This window comes from Chelon labrosus, assembly GCF_963514085.1.
Source record: "Chelon labrosus genome assembly, chromosome: 2".
Taxonomy (NCBI): domain Eukaryota; kingdom Metazoa; phylum Chordata; class Actinopteri; order Mugiliformes; family Mugilidae; genus Chelon; species Chelon labrosus.
The window spans coordinates 3,351,247-3,367,946 of record NC_140338.1 but is presented as its reverse complement, the minus strand read 5'-3'; the positions used below and the strand labels follow the sequence as shown (position 1 = coordinate 3,367,946).

Here is a 16,700-nt window from a genome sequence, read left to right as displayed (position 1 = left end):
CTACAAGTATTGCCACTGTCCCTCCATCCCCACCCCGACACCGCCCAGTGGGCCTGTGGAACACACACAGAATCGGTGTCGCAAACCAACTATTCGGCTGAAATGATATGGAAGCATCAGTGGACACAAACTGCAGGAGACGAGACGAGGACATAATGTTGCCAAGAAAAAAATAAAAATCAAGTTCTGCGGATTTTTTCTGAAAAACAAAATTTACAAATTTAAATGCTGCATGCAGGTTTAAAGGATAAAGGTTTGGCTTCTTTGTGTTGTGTGCTTACCCGTTGGTCTGATTCCCATGTGTGTCTGTCCATCCATGACGAAGCCTCCCATTGGCTGACCATCTGGGCCGTACGGTCCCGCCTGGCTCCCTGTGGACAGACGGACTCTTTTTAATTATCAACACTGAGGTGGAAGACGCTGCCTCCACGTCGTCCTACTGAGTGTGTTTTTGGTTTTCAGTGTGAATACGATGGGACTATTTCTGAGCTAAGGTAAACTGAGTTGACAGAGCAGGAGTTAGAATTAACGCTACAAAAATAATTTATAAAAGAAAAGGAGGTGGTCTGGGACACATGTGACCTCCTTCCTTTGGTAGTGTGAACACACAATGAGTCCTGGGTCGCATTAAAGACCACCTACTCAACAGGGCTGATCTGTGGAAGAGGAGTTTAACCTATTCATTCAACCACTAGTAGAAATAATCACATGAATAAATTACGTCTGTCCACTGGTAATTGAAATTGAGAGCCTTTTAAAAGATTCTAACCTTGGAGCTGCTAACTAACTAAAGAAGAAGGAAATCTAAACTAGAACCTCATTTCAACCATTCAATATCAGTAGACCGTGTGTGAATCTGTGCTTTCCGCAAGAGAGAGACTTTGCAGCTTGTTCCAAAGCAAAGTGGATTTAGAAACGACTGCAGAAAATACTGCAGTAATCGTGTCACTTATGTTCAGACTTCCTCATGTTTTTCTCTGCACTTGTTTATGATGCATTTAATCTCTAGGGAGGCGTCATTAATCAATGATGAGAACACATAAAATGAAACGTCCTAGCGGGGAAAGTGGCTTAATGACATTTCATCTTCAGAAGATGCGAAGGAAGTTTTCCGCAAGTCTTAAACAGTTTCTAATCGCTGTCATTCAGCTGCATATTCGAGCCTTTGTGTGGAAGTCAGGCCTCGGGTTAATGCTGACAAAGCTGAGGGGTCAAAAGGCTAACGTCGCTTAAGCCCCACTTCAACCGGGGCTCCAACTGGTTTTAATCCCCGGTTAAAATGCTGAATGGTGCTGGTCATTCAAGGCTATTAGCATCTTTGTCTGGCTGGAGATAATCCTGCTGGGGTTTAGAGGCCATTCAGTCCTGGAGTTTAAGCCTATCTATTGGCTTTAACACATCGAGGAGCCCGGAGACCAGAAGACCAAATAGGCAGCATGTTTAGCTGCTGCCAAGTCAGTCCACTTCTTCATTGACTTAATTGACGTCTGTTCCTAATTTCAAAAAGCTGTCTGGAATTAATATGCCAGGTGGAAGAATCACAAACTGCCAAGAAGGTTTTCCACATACATCAAATTATAGAAAAAAACACCCTTTTTTGTCGGTATTTTGTCGGTAATTCTGCCAATTCTTTGATTTTGCATTTGATTAAATTAAAAACTTGAGAATTACGTATGAAGGTTCGTCCACACGGGAAGAGACCATCAGCTATGTGTCGACCAGAGACATTGAATGTTGATGTAATGTTGATGGGCGGTACCAAGTGGAACTAATTTGATGCAGTTGACTTCCAAACATTTTCCACCACTTTGGTTCCAATGACAGCCTCTCTCTAAAATGAAGCCAAAGCATGTGGAGCTCCTCCTAGTGGCTGCCTGTCAATGGATTTTTTCAAAGATGGTTTTAGTCACTTTAACTAGTTAATATGATGCTGATGTTACTGACACTATAAAAATCAGGATGTGACATCATTGACAGTTGCCAATGACAACCATTCCATGGCACGGTTCCATAAAAACATCTAAATAAGCGTTTTACTGTTTGGAAGCTACTAAATGATTAGTTGGGCTGTTAACTGAATCTAAAGGATCTGAGGGATCTCTGGAGTTTCTGAAGTTAGACCACAGATTAGTGAGATTGTCAGTGAAGTAATGTCATTAACTAGCTAGCGTGTTAGCTCTGTGGGGGAAAAAGTCATCAATCAGTAGTTAGCAAATCATTAGCATAGTTAGCGTCTGAATCCATAATGGAGATAAATTTAAAAAGGTGCAGTCTACAATCCATCATATCTTTGTAAATGGTGGAGATAGAGCAGGGCACACTATTAACTGGGAAATACACAAGATGGTTACCTAGGCAACCGGAGACACCCACTAGAGACCAACTGTAACTGTGCTACAAAGACATGGGCGACCAGATAATCCCTTCAGATGTGCAAGGAGCTATTCTCTAGATTTAAATTCCAGAGGACACAAATGTTTACATTTTAGTGAAGCTGTTGCAGAACCTCCTCATGAACTTGTGTTACAGAGTAACTCGACATACTAATCACAGCAAGACATGGCAGCTGCAGCAGGAAGGAATAAAACCACTAAGATGTTGTTGTACACGACAGAACAATAACATTAAAGCTATTTGTTCCTGCATACAACTCAAACATCTAAAAGAAACCCTACCTGCTCTGTTGGACTGGTCAATCATCGGCTGAACAATTCGCCGCCTCGCATTGATGAACCTGAAACACAAGAGAGGAGATGGGAAGAGGCAGATTGTGATTGGGTACTGTGGAGCAAGAAGCCAGAGAAACGACTGAATCCACAGTAGCAGCGACAAAAGCACTGTAATCACTAAAACCATCGTAAAAAGTTAGTTTAGCTGTTAAAGCAGTGAAGCTGAGTTAAGATAATCCCTCAGTTTAGGAACTTGGATTCAAGGGTTAGGGTTAGGGTTTAATTACAAATTAAAGGAGCTAGGCAACAAGCAGTTTAGTCATATTTCTGTAACGCTGAAGCTCGTTTTGTGTTTGAATTTTCTTTTCACAGGTGATGAAGGTTAATACAAACCAAGTGTTAGCTGCAGATGCTAACTGAAGGAGGAGGACTTTGTAGAAGGAGTTGGATCTTCAGGGGGATGCAGTCATACATGCCTGCTTCGAAATATAGTCTTCAAAGCCATCATCCTGGTATGCATGACCTATGACCCCAAAAACTCCTCCCGTACCCACTCTTGGCCTCACCGCCTCCCCTCGGCAGAGGACTGGTGTTCCTCAGCTTGAAGGCCTCAGAATCCACTGCCGACCCCTCCTGACCCACCCCCGAGTGAAAGCTCGGTGGTTTCCCACTTGATTTATGTCCTCTTGCTCCCTCACCCCACCTCCTCACCCCTGAGTGGGACAGTTCCAGTTCAACATGAGGAACGGAGAGGGGGTAAAGGAAAAAAAAAAGATTCCTTTTCAGAAAAACAAAAGCCACAGCAGACCTTTAAGTTAGTGAAAAAGGTTTGGGGAGGAGGGCTAATACAGGACTGACGCAAGTTATCGGGAGAAGATTCAGCAGGACACAGAACAGCGTATTACCTTATATTACCAAAGTATTACCTTACTTATTTTTACCATTATTTAAGTTTAGAAATAAACATGGGTTGTTACATATATTCCTCCGATTCGCCCTCCTCCTCCTCCTCCTCCTCCTTCTCTTCCTCCTCCTCCTCATCATCATCTCCAACCTTAAGTTCATCTTCATCTGCAAAGCTGTTACTGTGACAGTAGCCTAATAACATCATGTTGACTCAGCCCTTGAATTTAATGCCTTAATAATTTGCTTTTCAACAGGAAGTTCACATATGTTAGCTTCGTCTCCACAGCAACCCATTTCCAGCTACTTACAGTATTTACGTTGACCAGGTACGATGTTTCACACAAAGAACTACGCAATCACCAAACTCACACATAGACTCATACCCAGTAAAACTGACACTAAGCTCCGCCCACCAAGCGAGTCATTCTGAGGTCAGCAACCTGCCCCCCTCAACAACCACCTCCACCACCACCAAACTGGGTGCGTTTGAATAAACCAGTCCAGCTGTTGCTGCCATGAAACCACACCTCCAACCACCCACACTTGACTGTGTAAAGACGTCCTGAAGACCTGACAGCAGTTTAACGTGTCATCTCGAGTGATTTTACGTGTCGACAAATCACGACAGCTGAGAAAGTGCCGCTTAAACTTCTATTTTCCCCGCATTGTCTTAATTGCCTTAAAAGACTCTGTTTTGTGTGTTTATGTTTTTAACATGCATCATCAGCATAGCTCCAGATTGGATGGGTTTGAACTTTTCTATTGCGGGTAGAAATAGATTTGGGGGTGGTTAAAGTACTTATCAAAACGTCGAACAAGAACAGACATGAAAACTTAGAAGAAAAGAGGATCCTGAATTGATCCTTGAGGAACTCCAAACCTCACTTTGATTGATTTTGTTGTTATTCTATTCCTACTGAAACTACCACAACATGACTAATATTTGGCCTCCAGACGCCCCAGGTCTCTAATCCCATTAGAGCATTAGTTAACGATGTGATCCCAACGATAAAACTCGCTCGTTAAGGGTTGTGTTTCTGTAAACATCCTTCAGGTCTCTAACTCCCAATTAACTCCCCAATTAAGAGCCTCCTGCCCTCGGTGACTGTGTTTGGAGAAAACCCACAGGAATTAATCATTCAAGTTAATTAACCTCGGGGCCTGAGGGGGCCGACGCCGATGCCATCGACACTCACCAGTTGTTGACCTGCAGGATGGTGAGGCCGGTGTCCTGAGCCAGCTGCTTCTTCTGATCCTCCGATGGGTACGGGTGCTGCAGTGGGACAAAACACAGAGATGTCTGTAAAACAGCACCAGCAGTTTGTTTCTCCTGTTGTTGTTGTTGTTGCTGAGTTAAAAGTGCGACTAATCACTGTTAACAAAGTGGAAAGCCAATTAGAGAAGGAAGGCAAGTTGTGAGAGTCTCGTCCTCTGAGTGAGTTCAGACTTGTAATATTTGTTAATCTGGACTCTGCTCTGATGTCTCACTGTTATCAACTGTATTTTAATAAAGCGGTTTTGAGCCTTGGAGTTGCAGCCTTCTTTAGGGAGGCACTTTAGCTGTTCACTAAAGATTTTATCAGAGACAAATGTTCCATATTCATAAACAGCCTGAAGCTCTCAAATCTTGAATGATAACTTTATAAAGAGAATAAAACTGGAGGCAGCGGAGGTGCGAGACACCTTTAACCACTCATAGTTTTCAGATGTGAAACTGTGAAGTCGGGGAAATGTTGTTCAGCGTCCCAATAAACTAATTTAAAGTGTGTGGTAGTTAGAAAATCTCTTTCTATCCGTCCATTGCCTCTTTGCTTCATTTTCGGAGCGACTCATTCTGAGTACATGTGGGTGGATGTGGGGTTGAAGGGGTGGGGTGAGAGTTCATTAAAGGCGACCCAGGCCCTCAGGGGTCCTGTCACAGAGGTAATGGATGATGTTTTTTCTGCGGGATGAGGGAGCCAGAGCACAGCCTTCCTCCACCGTCTGATCACGTAGGCTTTAACTCAGAACCAGGCAGGAGATGGAGAGCATCAGGGCTGATTAGAGCGACTGCAGACTTCCTGTAATGTTTTAAATCAGGTGGCTTTTTTTTTTTTTTTAACCTCAAAGTGGTAAAAGTGTTGTAGCTGAATCAGGAAATAATTTTTCATTGAAAGAGGTCAGGAACCACAACCCTGAACTGGTCTTTTGAGGATGAAATCCAGGTAAATACTCTGCTACATCTGTGTGAACCTGGAGAGAACAACAGCAAAGTCCTCATGTACAGTGATTCTCCGACAGTTGTTCTCTAGTGGACGTCCCAGGCTCAGAACTTAAAAATATGTCTATATTTATGGACGGAGGTAGCTCTTCTTATAATCCAAAAGAAAATACTGCCAACGGCATCAACTCCATCTGGAGTCACCCATGATGCTCCAAGGCATGATGGATCTGGAGGTAGCATTAACCTAAACCAGCTAACATCAACCTATAAATAAATAGAGCAAAGAGCTGGAGCCAGTTTAGCCAGTCCGTGATTGAAGGCCGGTGGGGAGGGCAGGTGGTTCTACAGGCCTCAGCCGAAACACGTGAATCACCCTCGAAAGTCATGTTAAACTAAAAACTGAGTGATGATAAGATCAAGAATAAGAATATAGAGCTGACTTTGTTCTGATCTTTCTGACACCAAAAAAATTAAAAATAAGCAAAGGTATATAATAATTCACCTGGAAACAATCTCCTCTTCATCAAGTCGTCTCATTCTATTTTAAATATTCAGATATTGACTGAGTCTATTAACAGTAACATTTAGAATGCAACATCAGACGTTAAATTCAGTCAGTTTACAGATATGTTACCTCAAGTAGATCATGACCCTAAGAGAAACTTACAGTCCACATATATGGAGAGAAAAGTATCTCTGCATAAACTGGATAGTCCTCCAACCAATCAGAGGCATTCAAACTAACTCAGATGACGTGTACGACTACTGTTACTCTTCTGTCTATCACCACATTAAGCCCCGTCCAGACGATCTGATTGGCCTGGAGTAGAATCAGTTCCCAGCAGAGACGTTCCTGTTGACGTTCCTCCACAGTAGGTAGAGATGATTGTCTGGTTTCCAGGTCAGCGTTCACTGTAGTTTTGAGCATTGTAGTGTAGTTCTAAAGACTTCTCATTTGGACGTCCCAGGCTCTGGTTGCCATAGAAACCTTCATCTTCATTCTTCTTGCCTCTATCATCATGGTGGATCTGATGGTAGGAACCAAAGAGGTGGACAGTGTTTCCTTCAGGTAAACATTTGGGGAACTCTGTGTTTGAGTCAATCAACTGGATCAGTTGCTCCCATTGGTCCAAATTAGTTCTGCTTGGATCAGAAGTGAGGCATGCGGTCACCAGTCGTATTTGTTAGCTACCGTCTTCTTCTGATCTGTGAATAGACCAGATGTGAAATACCTGGACAACAGCAGAGGTCATTGCCCCGTATTGATATATTGATAACAACCCCAGGGTGGAAGGCGGACAAGTAGGTCTATGTGATGTTAAAATGGACGGATGGAAGAAGATCAAACAAGAGCAGAGCTGAAAAAAATGTAGGAAAAAAAAAATAAAACTTTTGTTTGTTGAGAAGCTTTTGTGTCAGAGTCATTTTTGTGTCCAGTCCTGAATGTCTAGAGCAGAAGACGGCCAAGATGTCCAACTTTGCTGCCCACATGGATACCATCTTGGTTCATCTTGTTTTTCTACCTCCATGTTTCTGTCCCTCCTGGTATTTCCTCACCTGATGTTTACCCCACCTGGAGCAAATATGCTCAGAGAGAAAGGACTGATTCCAGCACTGAGGAAACTTTACCACCAGAACCGCCGCTCTTCTTCTTCTGTTATTCTTACCGTCAGGTGCTGGAACAGCCAGGCTCTCAGGATGTTGGTGGCCACTTTGGGGAAGATGCCTCTCTTCTTGTTGGCTAGTTTGTCCCTTTCAGGGTCGTCGTCGTCGCCAGTGCTCAGAGACGCTGCGTCATTATCCAGACAATCACCTGGTCGACACAAGAGGGTTACAACACCACAAAGATGCCAATGTAACTAAAGCAGCCTTAAGATATGATAGACTTGAGCAGATAGACAGTATTTAAACACCAGATTAATCCCCCATATATAATAACAACATGTCTTTGTGACAAACAAAGATAAATCAAAAAGTGTTTGTAGATTAAACATGACAACTAATGCAATGTCACTAAAAACCAGAGTAAAACATTTTTATAAAACATCTAACAGGGTTCAAACCAGTGGCCTTTAAGTCACGTGCCGCCTCTAAACAGCTGCTCTCAATGCTCTCTCTGTGCCAGTTTAATGAGGCTTATTTTCTCCTCAGTGTTTTTATTGGTGCCAGGCCGAGGTGAGGCTGAGGACGATGACCGGGGCAAGTCTGTGGCGACGTGGAAATAGTCATAAAAATTATGCGAAACTCCATAAACAAGCTCTAAGCCTCATTAGGACGAACCGCCAGCTCCTCAAGGATGATTTACACCACACCTCAAAACACCTCCACCGCCTCCAACACGCTCCTCCTGAAGAAAAAGAGGTCCAACACAACCTGCTAATGGTTTGTGACAACTTGGCCTCGTAACGACCTCCAAACAGAATCAGAATGTGGATTTGTTATCGCCCACCGCCTCCTCGTTTTCTAAGAACTGCTTCTAAAACATTTCATTGTCCCTGGTCTGCGGGAGGAGAGTCATCGAAGGCAAGAAACTTTATTTCCCACCACATTTCCACTACAGACCATTTCTCTCTTGCTAGTGGAGGCCTGAGCCAGAGTTTGTTAATAAAATGTAGTTGTAATGCTTGCTACTTGGGTGCTGCTCTATATTTGGTTTCCATCCTTCTACAAAGTGAATGAAAGAAAGAAAAAATGGACGTAGTGAGGTATAAAGGTATACAGAAAGCCTGCTCAATCTTCCTTCAGCACAGAAGAATATGCAAAAACAAAACTACAGAAGTGCGGCATCACTTCCTGATCTGGACATAAGAAAACACAGTGCCACCACCACTCAGCCTTGCTGCCCCACTGTCCTGGTGGCCAGCTGTGGTATTGCAAAACAAATAACCCAACAAAAAAATTATAAAATCTTTTCAGGACACCTGTTTTTTAACCTTTCGGTCAGGACGTCTGTGGGACGAGTGTTTATTATTTAATCTTCAACAATAACATTTATAAAAACTGACATTTACAATGAAAGTTTTTAGAAGCAGCCTAGTGGCAGTCTGCGGCATTGCACTCTGATTCAGAGCTGCTCTAAGGGCCAATACAAATGTGTCTTTTGATGTAAAATGTTTACATGTACCTTGTTCACTGCTGTTATCTCCGCTGTGAGATGTGTGTCCTAAGCTGGACGGTCCTGGCGTCCCGGCCGACCTGATCGACGCCGAGTCATCGTGATCTCTGCTCCACGAAATCTGTGAAGAATGAAGAAAAAGAACACATGATTTGTTCACTCCCAGAAACAAAGTGGGATTTATTTTTCATGTTTTAATTAAATCAAACGGTTTCTGGGTTATTTGGTTTTTTTATCCTCAAGGTTCGGCCACTCAGGAGGAGATGATCAGTGATGTATCAACAAGAGACCATGAATGTTGATGAAACTCAGAGAGTTGTTGTGAGGATAGGAGAAAAAAATCTTTGGAGACTTGAAGTAGACGGTACCAATCCAAGTTTGACTAATCTCAGCCAATGGGATCCACTATTTTCTTTTCCAATAGAAGAAGAGCTAGCTCCATCCATACACCAGCAACCCCAAAGAATGATGCTGCTACCACCATGCTTCACCATAGGTATGCTGTTCTTTGGCGATGTCCGGAGTCTTTTTGACATTTCCTCAAGTATCGACATTAAGAGGACGCAGCTAAAATCACAGCTCACCTGGTCCACATTGTTCTCTGACAACCTCACAAAGTCCTCGCTGTCCAACCTGTTTTCGTCTTTGTCGTCTATAACCAGATCAAGCGGCATTTTCCCTTTCAGACAGCTGATGTATCGATGGCAGAAATTATCACAGAGCTCGTGAACCTGGAGATAAAATTAATCATTACAGGAATCTAACAGTCATAGAGAACTATAAACACATCACGTGTGGTTTAGCACAGAACTGATCCTGGTCTTTTATCTTAAATAGCAGATGTTCGTAGATTTAAGTCTGACAAATAAAAAAATAATCAGATATTCTGATGGTGTTTCTCTGACCTTCTCCAGCTCCAGCAGGTGGAAACGCAGCACCTGTATCGCTTGAATCATCTGTAGAGGAAATTCGTTAACATTCATTAGCACGTTAATGTTTGGTATTAAATAATATCATCCCACTTAGCATATGATGGAGGCAAACTGGAAGGACTACTGTTAGCTGGGAGGCTAGGAAGCTTTGAGTTACGTGTGTAAACAACAGCCATATGGAGGAAATATTGATATTTTTATGGATTCTATAATGTGCACAATCGTAGAATTTGATGATGTACACGCTAAATAAAATATCCAATGGTTGAATTGTGCATACATTGCCTCCTGTAGTGGGAATCAGTCGTATTTTGTAGCCAGATCCTCTGTCAAGAGAAAACCCAAAAACCCAATGTGGCACACTTTGGGTACTTTGGTTTTATCCAAATGTTCAAATGGACAGTCGGCCTGGTTCTGTTTATTTAAAACCTTTGTAGAATATGTTTGCTTTGTGGTATTTCTATAAACACATGGTCCAGTTCTAGTCAAAATGTTGATTATTATGACTCTGTGGTGGCTTCTGCCATCCTCTATGCAGTGGTCTGCTGGAGCAGTGGGAGCTCAGAGAGGGACAGGAAGAGACTGAACAAACTGGTCAGACGGGCCGGCTCTGTCCTGGACTGCTCTGTGGACTCCATCCAGGAGGTGGGAGAGAGGAGAATGTTTGCCAAGCTGACATCAATCATGGACAACCCCTCTCACCCACTGCATCAGACTGTTTCAGACCTGAGCAGCTCCTTCAGCAGCAGACTGCTGCATCCACGCTGCAAGAAGGAATGCTACCACAGGTCATTCATCCCAACTGCCATCAGGCTGTACAACACCAGCCTGAGTAAATAAGAACTTTTTGCACAAATAAATCCGCTCTTTTGCACCGCCTGTTTGCACAAAACCACTACCTCACCATCTCATAGTTTAAGCAATTATTTATTTGTAGAGTTTTATTCCAACGTTGGCAAACTGTACATACAGAATGTCTTTATATTTCTAGTTTTTTTCTCTATATATTTTTCAGAGCATTGTTATTTTGTATATATTTTTCAAATTTGTATTGTGTTGTTTGGTAACTCTTTTTTTTTTTTTTTTAACCATGTCGAAGTCGTCATTGTTTTCTGTATATATATTTGCCAAATTCCGTGCTACTGTGACAAGGAAATTTTCCATACGTGGGATTAATAAACACGTCTTATCTTATCTTATTAATGAGTTAAGTGGATTCTCTCTGCATATCATTGCTATCAGGGTGTTTTCTACTATCTAACCTACAAGACATTTCAGTTTATTACTAATTAATAATTAGACATATTAACAGCCACAATGTTACTGACACTGGGAATCCATTCTCTGAAGTCTGACTTATCCATAGAGACCAGGTCATGATTATGGACCTGATAGTTTTGGAGCTATTCTTCTTTTATTTAGGATTTTTTTCCTCAAGGATTAAATTGTGTTAGCTCTCCAGGCTAACCATCTCCCAGCTTCATTGAGCAGAAAACAAGGGATACTTGAACTATTAATATGATGACGTTACAGTTGAATCTACTCACCAAGTTATCCATGTCTGGGTTTGATGAAAATAAAGGCTTCTCTGACCGGATCTGCACAAACAATTAACTTGTGAATTTAGTCCATACTGAACATGACTCAAATTAATTCAAACTTTATTTTGTGTTTGATTGAGTACTTGCTGTTTATCATATCATTATCTTATCAATATATAGCAGGAAGGAAGGTTACAATCAGAATAAATGGGATCAACTCAACCTGAAGCCTCAACAATAATAATCCAGGAATATTTTATGCAGACATTTATTTCTAGGACATTTTTTCGATTTAATTTTCTTTCCAAAACATGCTGACACAGTGCTGCATGAATCAGGATTAATCCAACCCCTGCCTCAGTTGAGACGAGTCGTCCCTCTGCTGTCTACCTGTTTGGAGAAGACGCCGATGTCCTCGCTGAAGGAGTCCGAGGAGCAGACGTCTCCTCCGGCCTCGCCGCTCTCCCTCGGCGTGCAGGTCGCCAGTTCACATTTCTCAAAAATCAGCACCAGCAGAGGGAATAATGGATGTCTGCAGGAGACCACGAGAGGATCAGAAAGTTCCTGCTGCATGTTTTACATTACTCATTATGAATGTCGTCTATAAGCTACGTTAAAGGTGTATTTAATGAATATTCCATAAAAACACAGAAGCAGATGTCTTTACGCCAGCAGATGGTTTTGGTTTGAGGATGCCCACCTCCCTCCTCCAGTGCATTGGTTTTGTTTTTCTCCCTCTTTTTCAGGGATGATTTCAGCAGAACTTTAACTTCTTTACAAATAAAAGCAACTAACCTCCGACCACCTGAACATGAACCCGTGTGCACGCCTAGATTAAATTAAAATAAGAAAAGCACTAAACAACAAACGAATCCTCCAGAAGAAAAAGGTTCCTGGATGCATTTTTCTGATGTATGAGTGCGTAAAGCAACATTTTACTGAAGCCAAACCTTCAAATCATTCATCATAATCAGCAATTTTGAAGAAAACAACAAAACATGAAATATGGGAAACTACAGGGAGAAGACAGAAGAGCTACCACAAACCTCTGGAACCAAGGACAACAATAGTTTTAGCTTGAAAACAGAAATATCTCTAAATGAATCGCTTCAGGAGATCAGTGGGGACACCGAGCCATCGTTAAAACCCGTTCAGACCTGGTTTCAGGGTTAAGAGTTAAACTATTATTATAAACCTTCAGTATAATCGTTATTCATTTTAGCTTTCAGGTTTTTCTCAAATGTCATTTGTCGAATTGAGGATAAAGGAAAGTAGTTTTCCTAAATTGAATGCAGGACCTTTCTTCGTTGCTAAGGAAACTCTTCGTACCCATAAATGGCGTCTTTGTCCCTCTTGACGCCGTCCCCAGCCGAGGCGGTGGACTGGGCGTACTGGTGTGGAGGGTAGAGGCCAGCGTGGCGGTGGTGTAGGTGGTGTGGAGGGTCTCCATAGATTCCAGCCGAGCCGTCCGGCCCGTAGTAGTGAGCGAGGTCCTCAAACTGAAGAAACATGAGGGAGATGAGTGACCTTTGACCTCTGAAATAAACAGATCCTTGATACGTGACTGAAAAATAGAAACCGGCTTTAACATGTGGACAAAATAATACGAACACCTGGACGAGAAAAAACTGTCTTCACTGAACGTTTTTAGTATAACATTTAGCATATTAATAATAATCAATAAATACTACTACTACTCCGACTAACAATAACAATAAATAACAATAAATAATGACACTACTACTACTACTAATAATAACAATAGAAAACAGATGTGTTCATATATTTTACCTTTTTGTCAATAATCTGTGTTGGGTTTTTGATGTTCATGTTCATATGTTTTGTGTTTTAAGTTCCCATAAAGTAAAAAAAAAAAAAAAAAACTTTTGTTGTATTTTTTTTTTTAAATAAACCTGGTAAATTTAAAACAACACATTTAGGTATAATATAATAAATAAATATATCCTTCTGTTGTCATTTGTGAACAAAACATTTATTCTAATTTTAAAACATTTTAATATAATTTCTTAGTTAAAATAACGTATTATTTAATGATCTAATTTGATAATAAAATGTATTTTTGTTTCAGTTTTTTTGTGTTTTAATTGTTTTTGGTCCCACATCTGTTTAAAATAGTTTGTATTAGACTGGCTCATTGTGTCTCTACAATTATATTTATTTATGATATTTTCATCGTCATTAATTTTTATCAGAAAAAAAAAATCAGATAATGAAAGGAAAAAATGTTTATTTAAATTTTTAACTCAAACGTTTCTCATAAATTAAAACAAACAAAGTAATTTTATCGTGAACGTTTCCTTTTAATGACCTCATTTATTTTATTTTCAGTGAACATTTGATTTCAGAGTTGGATCCTTTTGGTTGTTTTCAGAAAAGTTTCCAGGTTAATTTTACACAGCAAAGGAACGGAAGAACAAATATGAGACTTGTTTTCTTGGTTTCCTCTTAGTTTCGTGTCTGGAGGAAAAACTTTTCCTCACATTCTCTTTGTTGAACTTGTTTTTCACACAAACGCAGATTTTTACGCACCCGTTGCGCCATCGGCCCCGTCTCTCCTCCCGGACTCCAGGTGACTCCTGCGGGACAGAATACACATCCAGCTCTCGATACCGGAGCGTCGGTTAATCCCGATTTTATCCCAAACAGAGTCTGAGGGGGGGGAAAAAAAGCACGAAACCCGCGCAGAGAGAAGCGGAAGCGCGGCGGCCCCACGGGAACCGACCGAAGACAGCGGCAGCAGCAGCCCGGCCAGACGCTGTCCTACTCTCGGTCTCCAGCTCCAGGGAACTGGAGCAAAAACCAGCTCAAGCAGCGACAGCAGTCCGGAGGCCCAGTCCGATTCAGGTGACGCCTAAACTGGGGGATGAAGTGACGCAGAGACGGTGGATGCGCGTTCAGATCCCCATCACGTCTCCAAGAGGAACAGTGTGTGCGCGTGTGTGTGTCACTTGAAGACACGCAGCCACGAGGAGATGGATGAATGGTAGAAAGATAATCTGAAGTTTATATTTTATTCACATTTTATGAAACATTTAACTATAAAAACAATAAAAACAGACATTTTAAAAAAGTATTTTAACATGCATTTATATATATTTATATATATATAAATACAAACTGTCAAACTGATATTTAATAATATTTTTGTTCAAACTTCCTAAAACAATATTTAGGACACAGTGAGAAATGTTTATTTTAGTAGAATTTTTTAAATGTTTGGTTTGAAGTCTTTACAATAATTCTAATTTAAAAGAACTAAAGGATCGATTGTAGTAAACAAGTTAAAGTCTGTCTGATAGCGCCACCTGGTGTATGAAGGCTGTCACTGCAGCTTCATCGATTTCAAAGTTAGATTCAGTTGATGATTTTCTATCCAGGTTTAAAACGGCAGTTTAGCGATTGATCTGAGGTAGAGAATATCCAATCAAACATTTATTAAACTTAAGAAGGAAATAACCCCTAGGACAAATTTTAACAGTGACATATCCCTGAAATGCTAAAGTAAGTGCACATCTAGGATTACAAATTAGTTTAATTTCTCATGCTTAAATCAGAAGGAGAAGCTTCTGATTCTTTTACAAAACTGTCTGATGGTTGTCGTTACATTAAACTCCTGGATGTAAAATGACACAAGATTTCATTTGAGAGACTTCACCAAACTCAGGAACTCATGAACTATTGTTATAAAATAATTCTTAAGTACCCCAGCACACTTTAAAGGATGGCTCCAATACCTTCATAAAGACAAGTAATTTAAGTTCAACTAGATGATCACAAGTGATCATAAAGGGGTCCCTGCCATGGCGAAGTCATCCCTGAGCAGGACGCTAAATGCAAAGTGTCTGCGGAGGAATCCTTTGGCTGACAAGTGAATGAAAGTCAGGCGGGTTGGAAGCAACGAAATTTGGTGGGCTTGTAGGCACTTACTGTGGTGGTTTGTGAGATATAAACATGTAGTCGTTGTAGCACCCCTACAGCCCGTATTTCACGAATGTTGGCATGATTGTATGCAAGCATATTATAAATACGGTCGCTAAGTTTCATAAGGATCGGGTGAATACTTCAAAAGTTATAGGCCTTAAAGTCACATGAAATGTTTCGGTGTCACCTGTAGCTCCCCCTGTAGACGTAATGTCACGCAACTTGATGGGCGTCTACACAATATTTTACAGATTGTAACATGCCAAATTTCATTAAATTAGCTATTGCAGTTTTTGAGATATTGAAATGTTGCTTTTGTAGCGCCCCCTAGAGACCAAGGGTGACAAAAGTTGGGGAGTTTGTACAGAATCATGTTATTATCAATGATATGAAGTTTGATTAAGTTTGGGTATATACTTCACAAAATATTAGCTTTGGAGTTATACGTTGCCATGCAGTAAAAAATAATTAATTAGCCATCAACTTTGTAATCAATAACCCTGCTAAAGTTCCTTTGAGAACTTTTCATTACCTTTGTCCATAAATGATACATGCCAAGTTTGGTGAGAATTGGATGAACGGGCAAGGAGGGGTTAATTTTTCTTTGACGTGCAATTTGTTTTTAAAAATGGTGGCAGTGGGAAATTGGTCTAGTCCATTAGAACCATTGGCCTAGTCCATTAGAACCATTGGCCTTAGTATCAGGGCTATATAAGGAATCTCGGGCACATGGTTCTCAAGATATGAACCAAAACGTAAATTGGCTTATTATACCGCCACCTAGGTGTTGGCATGAGTATTGACACCTTGGCAAAGTGACATGGTAGGACTTCTACCAAGTTACCAGGTTTGATGCCTGTCGCCCTTGCAGTTTGTCCTGGGTAGAAACTATTAGTTAAGCAGATTAATAAGGTGAAGAAGAAAAAGAAAAATCGCAACACAATCAATAGGGATCTTGCAACCCTAAATCCCTGAGTCCAAACTGAGCTGATACTTGACCAGAGCCTTTGGAGGGTGGACTGGAGGCTGGAGATGGAGAGCAGACTTTAGGCCACTCGGAAATCACTCAGGGGGATGGCCCGGAGTCAGACCAGCAGACTAAATTTCTTCTTTGATACTGTTGAGTCATCAACACTTATGTCAGAAATGTTTGATTCTTAAAGTAGTGATCTCTGATCCAGGATTAGCATGTTACTTAGCGGCTAGCTGACCTGATGAAATACAGTAGCATGACTTAATTTATTTATAATCACTTCTTTATTCATCCTTTAAACTTATAAAATATTTAATTCACTCACACTCTGTTGCTCCAGCAGACCCTAGAATTTTTTTTTAGCAAAACTAAAAATTTTGATAAAAGGTTAAAAAACACAAAGTCAACACAGGCTCATA

General features: G+C 41.0%; 1 protein-coding gene across 1 annotated transcript; it reads right to left on the bottom strand.

Moving 5' to 3' along the window:
- LOC311501261 (homeobox protein Meis1-like) lies at nucleotides 1–12,877 on the bottom strand (the record flags this gene model as incomplete). Its single annotated transcript, XM_084562982.1, has 11 exons — nucleotides 1–53; nucleotides 282–371; nucleotides 2,676–2,734; nucleotides 4,772–4,848; nucleotides 7,446–7,591; nucleotides 8,903–9,014; nucleotides 9,478–9,624; nucleotides 9,799–9,849; nucleotides 11,373–11,423; nucleotides 11,757–11,898; nucleotides 12,696–12,877. The coding sequence occupies 11 exons, from the start codon at nucleotides 12,875–12,877 to the stop codon at nucleotides 1–3; spliced, it is 1,110 nt and encodes a 369-aa protein (XP_084419108.1).
- Nucleotides 12,878–16,700: the final 3,823 nt, after the last annotated feature.